General features: G+C 40.9%; 1 protein-coding gene across 4 annotated transcripts; it reads left to right on the top strand.

Moving 5' to 3' along the window:
* Positions 1-408: 408 nt before the first annotated feature.
* Positions 409-13,836, top strand: PLIN2 (perilipin 2). Of its 4 annotated transcripts, XM_063181477.1 has the most exons (9): positions 410-493; positions 2,538-2,594; positions 2,675-2,870; positions 3,511-3,593; positions 4,108-4,393; positions 4,720-4,904; positions 5,664-5,798; positions 6,447-6,737; positions 12,876-13,836. In XM_063181477.1, the coding sequence occupies exons 2-9, from the start codon at positions 2,565-2,567 to the stop codon at positions 13,008-13,010; spliced, it is 1,341 nt and encodes a 446-aa protein (XP_063037547.1). In that variant the 5' UTR covers positions 410-493; positions 2,538-2,564; the 3' UTR covers positions 13,011-13,836. The 4 variants fall into 4 exon arrangements, with proteins under 4 accessions (XP_063037549.1, XP_063037550.1, XP_063037547.1 ...); XM_063181479.1 differs by lacking the exon at positions 5,664-5,798 and having other exon boundaries at positions 409-493; XM_063181478.1 differs by lacking the exon at positions 12,876-13,836 and having other exon boundaries at positions 6,447-7,762.
* The last annotated feature ends 248 nt before the right edge of the window (positions 13,837-14,084 follow it).

Raw genomic sequence — 14,084 nt, 5'->3', positions numbered from 1 at the left:
GCTCTGCTGTCAGGGGAGGTTTAGGTTGAATACTAGAAAAAGGTTTTTTACCCCTAGGGTGGTTGGACACGGGAATAGGGAAGTTCCCTTCTCCCCAGGACAGTGGTCACAGCACTAGCGTGCCAGAGTTCAAGAAAGCTTGGCACAGTGCTCTCAGGCACACGGTACTGCCGTGTGGGGCTGCCCTGTGCAGGGCCGGTAGCTGGCCTCGATGACCCCTGAGTCCCTCCCAGCTCAGCACAGTCGGTGCCGCGGCGCTCGGCCGGAGCAGCGGCGCAGGAGCGGCGGGCAGGCGCTGCCCTCCCGCTGACCGCGGCCGCGGCGCCTGCTGCCCGCCCGGCCCCGCCCCGCGCCGGCGCTGACGCGCGGCGGCGGTGACGCCCCATAAATAGCGGGGCCAGCGCGGCGCTCCCCACTCTGCGGCGGCGGCGGCGCCCGTGCCCGCGATCCTGCCCGTGCTCCTGTCGGCGGCGGCTCCGGCTCCTCCTCCCGGGTGAGTACGGCCGGCCCGGTGCTCCGGCGCGGCTCTCGGCGGCCGCGGCGGCGCCGGCCCGCCCCGCGGGGCTGACTCCGCAATATGGTGGCGCGGAGCGGAACGGGCGGGGGCGCGGCCCCGGGTGCAGCACTGACCGCCGGGCCGTCCCCGCTACCCCCGCCCCGCGGCCCCCCGTGCTTCGGTGCGCTGGCCGAGGTTCTGCCGGGACCAGAAAGTCCTGAGAGCCTCGTCCGCCCCCGGGAGCGGCGTTGGAATGCCCCATCCCGGAAGCGGCCCGTGAGGGCGCTTGGGAAAGCGGTGCGCTTTCCTGCCTTGGGTACCGCGGCGAGCCAGAGCAGGCGCCGCGGCTGTTGTGCGTGTGGCTCATCGCGCTGCTTTCTCGCACTTCCTTCCGTAGGGAGGGGGAGAATAGGAATGAAGTTTGTGATGTAGCCTGTGTGCTTTCCTCTCCAGAAACTCTTGCCATCTCTGAAATATGCTTGGCCTTGGATTCCAGGCGTCTCACTCACCTGCTCCAGAGGATGGATTGACTCTTGCTAGGGCTGAACTTATTCAGGGGATCTCAGAAAGCGTGCGAGATCCTAGTTATCTTCCTTGTCTTTAGGAGCAGGAATAACTTCACAGGCTAACTGGACTGGTTTATTGACTAAAATTCAAATGCGTGCCCTGTGTGATTGATTTTATGAGACACACAACGAATATTAAATAATCCTTAAAGTAACTGCACTTCTTCCTTCGGAGTCCAGATTCTGTGGCATTAGAGTATTCACCTGTTCTGTAGCATACTTTGCAGTTCATGGTGAAATACAGTTGTACTTCTAGTGATCTGATTTGTAATGCTGTGTGAAAAACATAGCACGTTCCAACAGGTATTTAAATACCTGTTAAGTTAAATAAGAACGTCTTTGTTACTACCATAACCATTGTGTACTACTTGTTTTCCTTGTGTGTTCCATGTACAGTGGTTAATCTCATTACCAGCGTTACCTTATGGCATACGTATGTTAATATGTGGAAATATTCCTGCAAGATGTTAACAGGATGCCTTTGTCCTTGTTGCCCATTATGTAATTATTTACCTCAGATAGAATATTAGCATGTTCCTTTTTTGCTGTCATACATATGAGACAGAAAACTGCTGTTGGCTCTTTGACAAACCTAGCAAACCGAATGTGGCAAACCTTGTAAACCATAACCTTTTTGAGGATGGACTCCTAGTTTACCTTTTTGTTGCCTTCATTCATGCAGATTCTTCTGGAACTTTAGCATTATTGAAATCATTAATGGAAAAGGTGCTTTTTGCAGATTCAGTTCAGCCTACCTGTGTCCATAGGATGACAGTGTGCTTCAGTGTGTTCTCCTTATGTAGTACTGCAATACCCTGCCACTCTATAGGGTTCTTGTGGGGACAGCTGTTAGTATTTTCTCCATATGAGTACATGTTGGAATGAATGTTGAGTACTGTAGATTTGTTGAATGATCAACGTTTGCAGTTTGTTTCAGTGGGGAACATGTAATAATTTAGTCTAAATTAGCATAAGGGAGATTTATTTTCTGCAGTAGGGAAATCCGATGCCCTCTGTATCACAGGAATGCTAACTCCTTAGCAAGCAGAACAGAGTGAGCCTTAGGTGGGCTCCCTAAAAGATCTAATCTGGTTAAAGCTATTGGTGGGGGGTTCTTTGTCTGACTTGGACATTCTAAACTAGATTTTCAGTAACTTGCAGGCTGGCTTTTTTTGTCATGGCTCAACAGATAAGTCTGTCTTAATTCTTCTAGAAAAAATGATCCAACCGCTCGGTTATTCATCAATTAACTGCTGTACCTTAAAGCCTGTCTCGTGCATATGCTGTACTTGCATTACCTAAACCAAGTTTTGGGTTTGTAAATTGTTACAATGGAATCTAATTCCTGTGTGCATGAAACGTGAACATCCTGATCCCAGTAAATGGGGTGGATCACAAGAAGTTTGTTGGTTTCAAAGTTTGGTGCTTAGATGAAGCAGATATGATGCCGTAGCTCATATATGCTTCTTTTGCAGGCTGTGTGAGGTTCGAGACCTGAAAAAATGGCATTGGCAGCAATTGATCCACAGCAGGTATGTCTGAGTTACTCCCATAATTTCCTTGTCTAGATTATAAAATAGGAGTCAACTAACACCTTTCTCTTTTAAAACAGAACATTGTATCGAGGGTTGCCAACCTTCCTTTGGTGAGCTCCACCTATGATATGGTGTCCACAGCTTACATCACCACGAAGGATAACTATCCTTATTTGAAGTCAGTGTGTGAGATAGCAGAGAAAGGAGTGAAGACGATTACATCAGTAGCCATGACAAGTGCTATGCCTATCATTCAGAAACTGGAACCACAAAGTAAGACAAAGATGAAGCTGTTGGTAACTTTAGTTCAACTGATTGTTTTTTATATCCAGATGCGCCTATGGTTTAACATGGTCATGCTGGTCTTGAATGCTCTTTCACGTAGCTGACTGAACCTGTTGCCTGATTTGTTGTGTAACTGATTAAACATTGATAAGACTTAAAAAAAAAAGGTAATAATCCAGAGTGAAAGCAGATTCCAGCTTTCATAACACTAAATTGATGGATGACTTTTATATGTGAGATGATTACGCAGTTTCTTGCTCAACACTTTCGTCACCTTTCACTTGGTTTCATGTGCTACTCTTGTGCTTTCTTACACTGAGAACTGGTTAAATTTGGAAGCTGTGTCACAAGGCTGTTGTAACCAGAAACCTGGTTTCATAGAATGGCAGAGGGACAGGTGTTTCAGCTTCTGCCAGTTGCTTGTAAATTATCAGATGACTTTTCTTTGCCTGCAAGTGAGAATTTTTTTTTTCTGGCACTGTAAATCTGCCTTTTTCTTTGGCTTTGCTAAGAAGAGGAGGAAACTACTTCAAGGGTGTTGCATGACTTCTTTTTCAAGAGGAATTTTCAGTTTGATTTTTACTAGATGAAAAATAATTAAAGCCAACTCTTGTAATTTCTTTTACAGTTGTAGTTGCCAACAACTATGCCTGTATAGGTCTAGACAAAATTGAAGAGAGACTGCCTATACTGAATCAACCCACCGACAAGGTAAGTTCTTTCCATTTATGTATGCTAAGCAGAAGAACCATAAACACTTCTTTTCTATTATCACTAAAACCCAGGGGAGATACATTTCAAAAAGCTGTGCCTGAAGCACAGCTTGGAAGCAATGAGAAAGTCAAGGATTGATCTGTAGAACTGTTGGTTGCCTTTGGGACACCATTAAGCTTTTTGGTTTTTTAAGTTATTTTAAATTGTCCACCACTTGGCAACATTTTTCTGTGAGTGCAGTTCACTGGTGGGTGTCTTTTAAAACTTGAGTCTTTGTCTCTTTCTCGCACAAAGTGCCTGGATTACGTTCACTGAAGTTTTTGAAAACTTCAAAAGCTGTGTGGCAGTCATGCTCTTTTTTTCTCTTGTACCTATTTTTTAGGGCACATTTTCTCCTAGATAACCAATACTTGTACAAGCTTTAGCATATATTTATTATTTCCTGGACTTAAAATGCTGTAGCTCTCACTAGTTAATACTTTTTAGTAAATCTATGTATGTCCCGCGGCAGGTTGTTGCCAATGCCAAGGATGTAGTTGTTGGAGCCAGAGAAGCTGTAACAACCACTGTGACTGGTGCCAAGGAAACTGTTGCTCACACGATCACTGGAGTTGTGGGCAAGACTAAGGAAGCAGTGCAAGACAGCGTAGAAATGACCAAGTCAGTTGTCAGTGGCAGCATTAACACTGTCCTGGGAAGTCGTGTGGTGCAAATGGTGAGCAGTGGTGTGGACAGTGCTCTCACAAAATCAGAGACCCTTGTAGACCAGTATCTTCCACTTACAGAAGCAGAACTAGGTAAGACTACTTGAAGGTTTGATTTTGTTGGAATGCTTATATTGGAGAGAAGCAAGCAATCATCCATATATTGCATACTCATAGTGGGGGGGGGGGGCACATGTCTCCCAAACTGCCTTTTACCTTGCTGATTGTAATAGCAGCATCTTCACAAGGAAGCAGAATGAAAGTAAGGATTTCTCTATAAAGTGGTCTATCAGCCTAATCATGGTGCTAAAGGACTATTCAACAAGCCCTGTATTCAGCTGTTACTAGACAGATGAAATTGTCTCAGACCTCTTAATTTTTCCTCTAGTAATCGATTTGCTTCCTTTCTACATACCTAGAGAAAGAAGCTGCAAATGTTGAAGGCTTTGAAGTTGGAGTCCAAAAGCCAAGCTACTATGTTAGACTAGGATCCCTGTCTTCAAAGGTCCGCACACGTGCCTACCAACAAGCCTTAAACAAAGTTAGAGATGCTAAACAGAAAAGCCAGGAGACAATCTCTCAGCTCCATTACACTGTTAGTCTGGTAAGTCAAACTTTCACTTGATACATAAAAACCATACGTTGGCTTTGGTTTAGTGTGAAGAAAATAGCTGAAAGAGTTGCAGGAAAACTGGGATTGCTCTCTGACTAAATCCATGAACATTATTACATTAAATACAAAGAATTTGCCATTAAGTGATTTTTGTCACCATTCAGGAGAGCTCTAAATCAGGCTAAGCTGTGAACTAATGAGCAATTGCTTGTAGATGCAAGCACTGCAGAAACAGAAGTGATGTGTTTAAATTTATGCCTGTTTTGTAGTGCTGGTTTTGGCACATACTTCATTCGGTGAAGAAAGTGTCATGCAATTTAGAAACACATCAGTCCTTTAAATCCTTTTTATTAGTGAAATTTCAAATTCTTTTGGGATTTGGGATTCTTGCTGCTTTTATCTCTGAGTATTTCTGGTACTTCAGTAGTCTTTATTCCAGCAAATATCTTTATGTACATGACAAACTGCACACAGAGTCATGGCCTTCTATACACTTTCAGTTCCTCCTGTAGGATGCCAGTGGGGGATGGGGAAATTGTCAAGGCAGAGGGGAACACTACACAACATCTTAAAACTGCTTTCAGTTTTCAATTCTTTGATGAGACTAAGCACATGCTTACACTACGCAAAGTTGTTTATACTGAATTTCTGAAGTATTTTAAAAGGAGAGTACAAAACAGTCAGGGTAGAGAAGCCCTAAAGGAACTGTTTGGATTCTTGGCTCTACTTCCTTATTTGGCTCTATTTCAGATTGAGTATGCCAGAAAGAACGTGAATAGTGCCAATAAGAAACTTCTTGGTGCTCAGGAAAAGCTTTATCAGTCCTGGGTAGAATGGAAGAAAAATACAGGCCAAAATGATGGTGATGATCTGCGTAGTGCTGAGGTAAATAGATGTAAATGTACACCAGAAATAAATATATTTTATCTCATCAAGGTAATGGCAAACTAACAGTCTCTGAAGTGTGCAAGAGAGAGGCTGCATGGTGAAGCTAAAGACAGCTGACTTCTGAGAACTAGGGGTCTTGAACTCTTTAAATGGGTCTACTTGCTGCAAACACTCAGGTTCATTCTCCTCTCTTGAGAATGCTTATCCTATTTAGCATGAAAACTCATATTGGAATATCTGTATGTAGATTAGTTAGAAACCAATTATGTGATGTGTCCAGACCAGAAATAATGATTTGTCAGCAGTCTTAGCCACAGACTCACTCAGTCCTACACATAGCTTTCAGGGATAGCTCATTGATTAGAATTACCTGCTGTGACTTGTTATCCAGAGTTGAAATGAGAGTCTGCTTGACTGTCGCTGGGTAGAAGCTATCAGTTTCTTTTCATGAAGTACTTGAGTGTTGAAGAAATATCAAGTACTTCTAAGTCTTTGATGCTTCAGACTAAAAACCTGGTTTATTATCTGCTATAGCTTTATGTCACCTATATCCACTTTACTTTGCTTCTTTATGTATCTTGACCAACATGAAGCTGCTACAGTCATAAAAAGACACTAATTTGCTGTTGTGCTTGTTCTTTCTAGCACATCGAGTCAAGAACTCTAGCTATTGCACAGAGCCTCACTCAGCAGCTTCAGACCACCTGCCTCACACTGGTCTCAAGCCTTCAGGGGCTGCCACAGAATGTACAGGATCAGGTTTACAGTGTTGGGTCAATGGCAGGTGATGTCTACCAGAGCTTTCGGTCAGCATCCTCTTTCCAAGAATTATCAGACAGCTTCATTGCAGCTAGCAAAGGACAGCTGAAGAAAATGAAGGAGTCTCTGGATGATGTCATGGATTATCTTGTTAACAACACACCGCTCAACTGGCTGGTAGGTCCCTTTTACCTACAACTGCCTGGCATTCAGCATGCTGAAAGCAAAGGTGAAGGGGAGGAAAGTTCCAGCCAAAAAGACAAACAGCCTGAACACACTACTGAACAAGCTGCATAGCACACATGTACTCTGCTGACTGACCAAATGAGTGGCCTTACTAAGTGTAGCTGGCAAAAAAATCCATTTTCACCATTTTTTGGTGAACAATTCATAAATACAGGAATAGGGGATTCTAGAGGCCAGGACACTTACACATGGGTTGCATTGTCCTGTGTAGTTAAGCCACTCTTAAAAGAGATTCAAGTGCCTAAGTATTGGCAGCTGACAGTTGTCAAGATGCCCTATTAGTCTGTCAAGCACCTCAATGTGCTTCAGTGGTATAAATACCATTAGTCTTAATGAAACCCACCATAGCTGAAGGCCTTTGATTTTGTTGCCTAATCTCTACCAGAAAGATATAAAAGCTTTACATACTGTGAAATGCATTTAACAGCTCTGCGGTCTAGCTATGTACACTTGAATGTTGTGTTCACTGCAGATCCCACATTTGATAAATATGCATCTGACTTTCAAATTCTATTGCTACATCATTCCTGACAAAAGTTCTGTGAGTGCAGAATGCCAAAGCTGAAAGCGGGGTTTCTGAATGAGTCAGCTGGAGTAAAATGCTGTGGCAGTGTTAACATTAACTGTACAAATTTCATTATTGTATTACACATTAACATGACCACAGAATCATAGATTATCTCAAGCTGGAATGGACCAATAAGCATCAACAGGTTTGACTCCTGCTCTATGCAGGACTAACTGTAAACTAAACCATATGGTTAAGAGCATCATCTAGATGCTCCATGAACACTGTTCCAGTGATTGACCAAATAATTATCAACACACTTTTTAATATGCAGTATAAACAAAAGATTCATGCTGTTTGTACCAAAGTGCCCGCTGTTGTGTGTTTTTGTAGCTATTGCTTTGTAACTCATTTTTGTATGTTAGTAATAAATGCTTTAGTAGTCAAAGCCTGTCTCCTTTGTTTTAAAACAATCTAACTTGCTCTTCTGTGTCTCTCTCAAACTGGGTCCAGCAGAAAGCAAGTTTGACATGCAAACGATGTAGATGTGCGTTGAAAATGTTTGCGTATGTATTGATGGATAGATAAGACACTGCTGCAGCATTTCCTTGCTGTTGAATTTCTGTGTATCAACCCTTTGAGTCTTAGCTTTACTATTGCTTTTGCTGATCCTTGCTGTTGTCACCTTTAAAGATGACCTAAGCTGTGAGCTGCTGGATGTTTTAATATTGAAAACAGATGGATATGGACAAAAGAACCCTCTCAACCCTTCACAGTAGGTGTTGTATGCGCTTGACTTGGCTGTCTACCTGCTTTGTCTTCTGACTCCCTATAAGCAGTGTTTACTTCTCAGCTGCTTCACCATTTTAACTTTCTTTTCCTCTTGAACTTGAGTGACAAATGTATGTTAATGCTCAGTTACTTCAGTGGAATTGTTCTCACTAAGTCCTGTGAACACCTCCACTGGAAGAGAAATAGTTACTAAGAAATAAGCTTTCTTGGGTTAGGGCTGTCCAGGTAAGTTGTATCCTTTTCCTTGATGCATGCCCTATACAACTTTGGGTCACAATCATCTAGTGTAGCAATGCCAGCCACCATTTTCAAAGAAGTCACCAAATAGTGAGGCAAAAACACAGTTCAAAGAAAACTTACCACATAGTCACACATTGCTACATGGAACAAATATCTCCACCTGGTTTGATGTAGGCACTAAAGCAGATTACATGTTGTCCAGCTGTTTAATATGAGAGGGTTATCTGTTGGATCGGGCTTGGCCTACAAGTGTAAGGAAGATTGTTTTAAGCACAGTATTAAATGAAACTGTAGCAAAACGGGATTGCAGGTAAAGATTCTGTAGCTTACAGGTTTTAATACTCCCTTTATATAAGGGCAGTGTTTAACATGAAATAAACATGAGATGATGAGACTCCTTTCCAGCTAGGGCCTGACTTAAGACTATTGGAGACATAGCGCTTTCAGGAATTAATTTAAGTTTACTATTGCAGAGGTCCAGCAAGAATATCCTTTTTATCCCAATTTGCAATAGTACTTGTGGAGTGAATCCACTATTATAGATTGCTCAGAAACGGAATGGAACTAATTAGTTGTGGGAGTAGTGGGCTGTTCAAAGAAGGGAATTCCCATTCTTCTATGTGCATTTTAGAGTCTAGTTGCTCTGGGATTTCATCCTGATGTGATCAGTCAAATAAAATATTCAAACTTTTCAATGTCTTTTAAGGACTGAGAAATAAACAGCATCATCTAGCATTAATGCAGGAGCAGTACATTGTGTCTATTCTGTCTTGTGTTGCTGGTTTGTATTCTTGCATGGCTGTCCATCTTTACTAAATCTCAGCAAGCAGATGAAGTGGAAATCAAGGATGTTGTTGTGATAGATGCTTGTTTTGTAGGATGCTGCCCACTCTGCAAATGTTTTAAAGTTTCTATGCACAGAAACACAACCCTCCAACCCCCATTGGAATTAGGAGCTCTTCCCTAGTGGAAGAGATGGGTGAGTAGCAGCAAATTGGTATTTGCTACTACTGATTTTTTAAATATTATAAAATTCTGTCATTAAGATTATTAGAGTCTGCTAATAAGGACAGCATTGAATATTTAAACTGATTTGCAACTGTACTTGCATGGGTATCTTATTGCAGGTAATTTAGCATAGCATATTCCACACTCCAGTCTAACTGCAGCTCTACAGACAGAACTTAGGGTTTTTCTCTAGTGCAGCTAGAGAAAGGGACTATTAACATATCCAGTGGAGGCAAGAATGATGCCTTCCAAAGTCTTGTCTTTTTGCCACTGTTTTTGACTGAAGCTGATGTGCTTCCTCAAAAATAAAAGAAGGGAAAGCTGAGATACTGCCAACTTACATGTTTCTCTTAAACTGTATGTATCGAACAGCTCAGCTGCACTGCACAAAAGCTTGCTTCCTCTTAGTCAAAATCATATTTGAGAACATAGCTTGAGCTAGAAAACTGAGGTTTCTCTGGAACCTTTTAAAAAAGGTAGGACCAGATGTGTTGAAAATTATAGGAAGTAGATTCAACTATTTTCAACAAGGCAGGTAGACTAGATTAAATGGAAGAATGTCAAAAGCTTCTAGTCACACAAAACTTGGGATGGTAAAGGTTAGAATACTAACCTGATATTAAGATCATTATCACTTGTAAAGTTATTTAGGATTTATTTAGAATTCAGAAAATTACTTTTTCTCTTTTGGAGATCACTCAAAAATTGTTCATGCTAGTTGACATTTCCTCTTCCCAGGTGCATTTTAAGAGAGAACTATTATTCTATCATTGCTGATAATTGTTTTTTAGAAAAGCTTTTAATATAAGCATTTGTAAATAGCTCCATGTGGTATACAAATTTTGCAAACATATTTATATCATTGGTCAAAGCCAAATTATAAGATTTGTATAAGGCCTGGAGATGCAGTTAGTTTGCCTGAATCAAAAGAAAGGTGTAAAGATTTGGAAATGTCTCCTATTGTTCAAGATTAATATTTTTGCAATGATCTTTTCCAGAATTCAACTTAGGGTAATATTTTATAGCTAGTGAAATAGGTGAAAGGATTTGGGAACATTTCTCATTATTTAAAAAAAGCAGTAACTACCACAAAAAGGCTTTTTTAAACCCTCAAAAAGATGAAATGGAACCAAACTTATTTTAAAGCATGCTTGGTTAGTAGTTTGCATGATCAGAGAGTCTTACATGCAGCAGATTGCTGGAGGTATTATGCACAATGTTTTGTTAAATAAATTGATATTTGTTTATTGCCAATTCATGGCAATTTTATTTCTTTTGGATAATACAGTCTCTTGATGACTAAAAATAAGCGCTTGTTCTGAAAGCTCACAAAATGAGGACACTGTGTCAAAATGCTAGTGGCTCAGTTCTAAAAATTTAGCCCAGAAAAAACCAACCAAACAGATTGAAGCTTTTAGTATTGACATCAACATGTGTATATGAAGACAGCAAAACGCCATAGTATTTTTTTGCACTGTTCTATGTAGGGATTTTGCAAGTATTATATCTTTGTAAATGGTTTACTGAATCATACAGAGAAATTGCATGAAGAAGAGTTTTATCTAGTCTTTTTTATTCAGTAATTGATAGGAAGTTGAAAGAAAATAGTGAGTCAACTGAAAGTAAAGATCTTTTACATGAGGAATTCCATAACACCAAGGGCTTTGCATTGTTTTAGTTAGACTGGTGCAGATATATTCCAATATAATTCAGCATGGTCAAAACTGAAGTGAGTCATACTGACATCCAGTCGGTTTTACTCAGAGATGTACTCCATCTTGAAGTTATCTCATGGCTATCAAAATCTTACATGAAAGGAATCAGGTTCTTCCGCTGCATGCATAAAGGAGATGAAGAAAGCAGAAACTTAAATTTGGGCAATATTTCTGTTGTCACTAAGAACAAAATGGATGTAAGTAATAAAAACCAATTAAATGAATGATAGAGAAAATTCTTACTGGTCAGACACACTTAGTGAACGTGGCTGTGTCCTGGTCAGTGTAAATACATAAAACTGTTCATTTGGGCACGTATGCATATAATACATAAAACTATCCATATGGACTATGGATAGTCTTTTTAGGATATCTCTGTCTGTGCTGCTGTATGAAATACAAGATCATGTGCTGGTAATGGAGAAGTCTGTTGCCTTGTCCAAGCACAGTAATGAGAATTTTAGGAAAACTGCCATAAGTAAAAAGCTGCAAGATAATCTTTGCTGGTAGAAAGACGTGTTTCCTGCATTCCTAGTGCCTTTTTGATCTTTTGGGAAACAAAAATTACTGATCTTATTTTGATCAAGCTTCAGTTCCCAAAGTGGTATATGTATTTCATGGTATTCATAACAATGCCTGGTTAGTCACATGCTTCTTAAATTCTTCTAAAGATCAGTTTTAATAAAAAATTAGTATTTCAAAGATCCCTGGTGTCCAATGACAACCTATTCCGTAAGACCAGTAAATTACTGTGCAGTGTTTCTGTGTTGTGTACAACCTGGTAGCTGAAATAATAGTCCCTTTATTTGACACATTGTCTGCCTTTCTGACCTGTCATCACAGCAGGCAAAGCATAGATTTTTCTTGCTTACTGTCTTTCATTAAAGTAAGTCATAAGATGTTTTGTTTTGTCTCTTCAGTCAGTGCTGAGCTTAAGTTACAAAAATGCTTACAAGCTGCTGTTGCTTTGAAGATGCAGAACCAAGGTCCTGTCAAAATGCAGCAGTAGTTATTTGCTGATACTGTGCCTGATTCCAAGTACATCATATCACCAACATTAAAACTGACCATTAACCATATTACAGATGTGAGTATTTTTCAGTTGGGGCAAAAAACTTATGAGTAAATTGCTTAATTTTATTCCATTTTTCAGAAGTGCCTAAGTAGTCCAAGTCCTACTAAGGGGACTTAAGGGTTGGGACTTAAGCTCCTAAGTGTCTTAGCCAACATTTTTAGAAGTCTGTTAACATCCATGTATCCACTGATGTCTTTCTGGCAATTCCTGAAACCCTATGCTGCTTAGCAGTACAGAATACTATTCATGCAGTTAAAACAGAGGCCAAAGTGAGACTGCAGTTCCAAGTATTTGGTTCATCAGAAAAGGTCTGATGTAGTAGGCAGGCAGAGCAACACAGTATCAATCTGTACCAATATCCACAGGGCAGATAACTTTGTATAGTCCATTGCTTTGGTGAAAAGAAGAAAGGCAACATTAGTTTGAAAACCTCCTTTCTTAAGTTTACAATCACTAGTTTCACTAAATTCAGTCTACTACCTTCAGCTCTTTTCCGTCTCTACTATAAAATCTGACCTTCTGAGCAACTGCTTTCCATCTTGTGTAGTATTTGATTTGTCTTAATGGTTCCTGTTGCCTTTGTGTCTGAGCATATTTCACTCTGTAATCAGGATGTTTGGTCTGATTTCTAGAAATGATGAGCACCTTTGTGTCCTGTCTTCAGTGAAGGAGTACTGCACAAATTTTTTTAGTTTTACTTTTGAATTGATTGAAATTTCATTCCTACACAGGTTCCAGATTTCGCTATTACAGACCTGTCTTCAGAGTCAGATGATGTCCCAGACATTTTGGATTTGGATGAAGAGGATCAACAGGATTTTTCACGCACAAATGGTCCTTACACTACAGGGCAAAGAGCTGAATAGAGAAGCATAAAAATGTTTTTTTGATACAATGTACCTTTGCCATGTTTGATTTAGATTTGTCCTTTTTAAAGATGAACCTGCCTAGTTTAGGGATTATGGGGATACTTTTTTAAAAAATCAGTACTGTTTCACTTAGCTGCATCAAAAATCTGGGTTTTTCAATGTAAGGAATGCATGCTACATTAATTGGTTAGCATGGGTGTCAGGCTCCAGTTCTACAAGCCAGGTGTAGCCTAATCAATATATCCAGCTAATCTGATTTTTATTGATGATTTGTTCTCCTGCTGGTAGCAGCCATGAGAACACCCCAGTGCTTTGCATACAGGGCTGCCAACAAAAGGAGTTGATGAGGATTTGCCCACTTTCAGTCTATGTGGAAAGCAGTACTGCATCTACCTCTTTGCTGCTGGAAGGGGTAAGAGACTGTCTATCGGATTTTCTCAGGTTCTTTTGTTAGGCTCTGCACCTACAGAGCTTAGATGCTTAGAGCTTTCCTCTGGCAAGAGTGCTTTATGCACTAAAGGACTTCCTTTCTTTCCACATGCCTTCTGTGTGCAAATATTATGGCCATCGTGATGCTATCAGTTGTGGCACCTGAGACTAAAGGGAGTAAATGCTTCAATATTAAAGTGTTTTGGGTATAAGAATAGCATTTAAATAAGAAAGAGGAATAGATTGTAAAAAGAAAGGAAAGCAAGAGAGTAAAGACATAAAGATTTCAGACAAAAGAAAATTTGGGAAAAAAGAGGGAATTGAATTTAAGAGTTCTGGCGACAGTTATTTTTTAAAAAATGTTGTAATAAAATCTCAATCAGTTATTTGCTAAGGGCTGGTGAGTCTGCATTTGCTCGCACACAGTAACTTCTCGAGGAGTTGGGGAGAGGGGTTATGGGACTGGAGGCGGACTTGTTGACATTTCTTTCCGAGGACCAGGCCGACCTGTCCGTGTGGGCCGTGTGCCTGCAGCGCCGCACCGGGAGCTGCGGCCGAGCGCCGCTCTCTGCGGCCGCGGGCCTGCTGCGCCCTCAGCCTGGGACGCCTGGTCTTGTGAGGGCCGGCAAGTCTGGCCGCTGA

Source organism: Melospiza melodia, chromosome Z (genome assembly GCF_035770615.1).
Source record: "Melospiza melodia melodia isolate bMelMel2 chromosome Z, bMelMel2.pri, whole genome shotgun sequence".
Taxonomy (NCBI): Eukaryota; Metazoa; Chordata; class Aves; order Passeriformes; family Passerellidae; genus Melospiza; species Melospiza melodia.
This window is presented reverse-complemented; position numbering and strand designations above follow the sequence as displayed.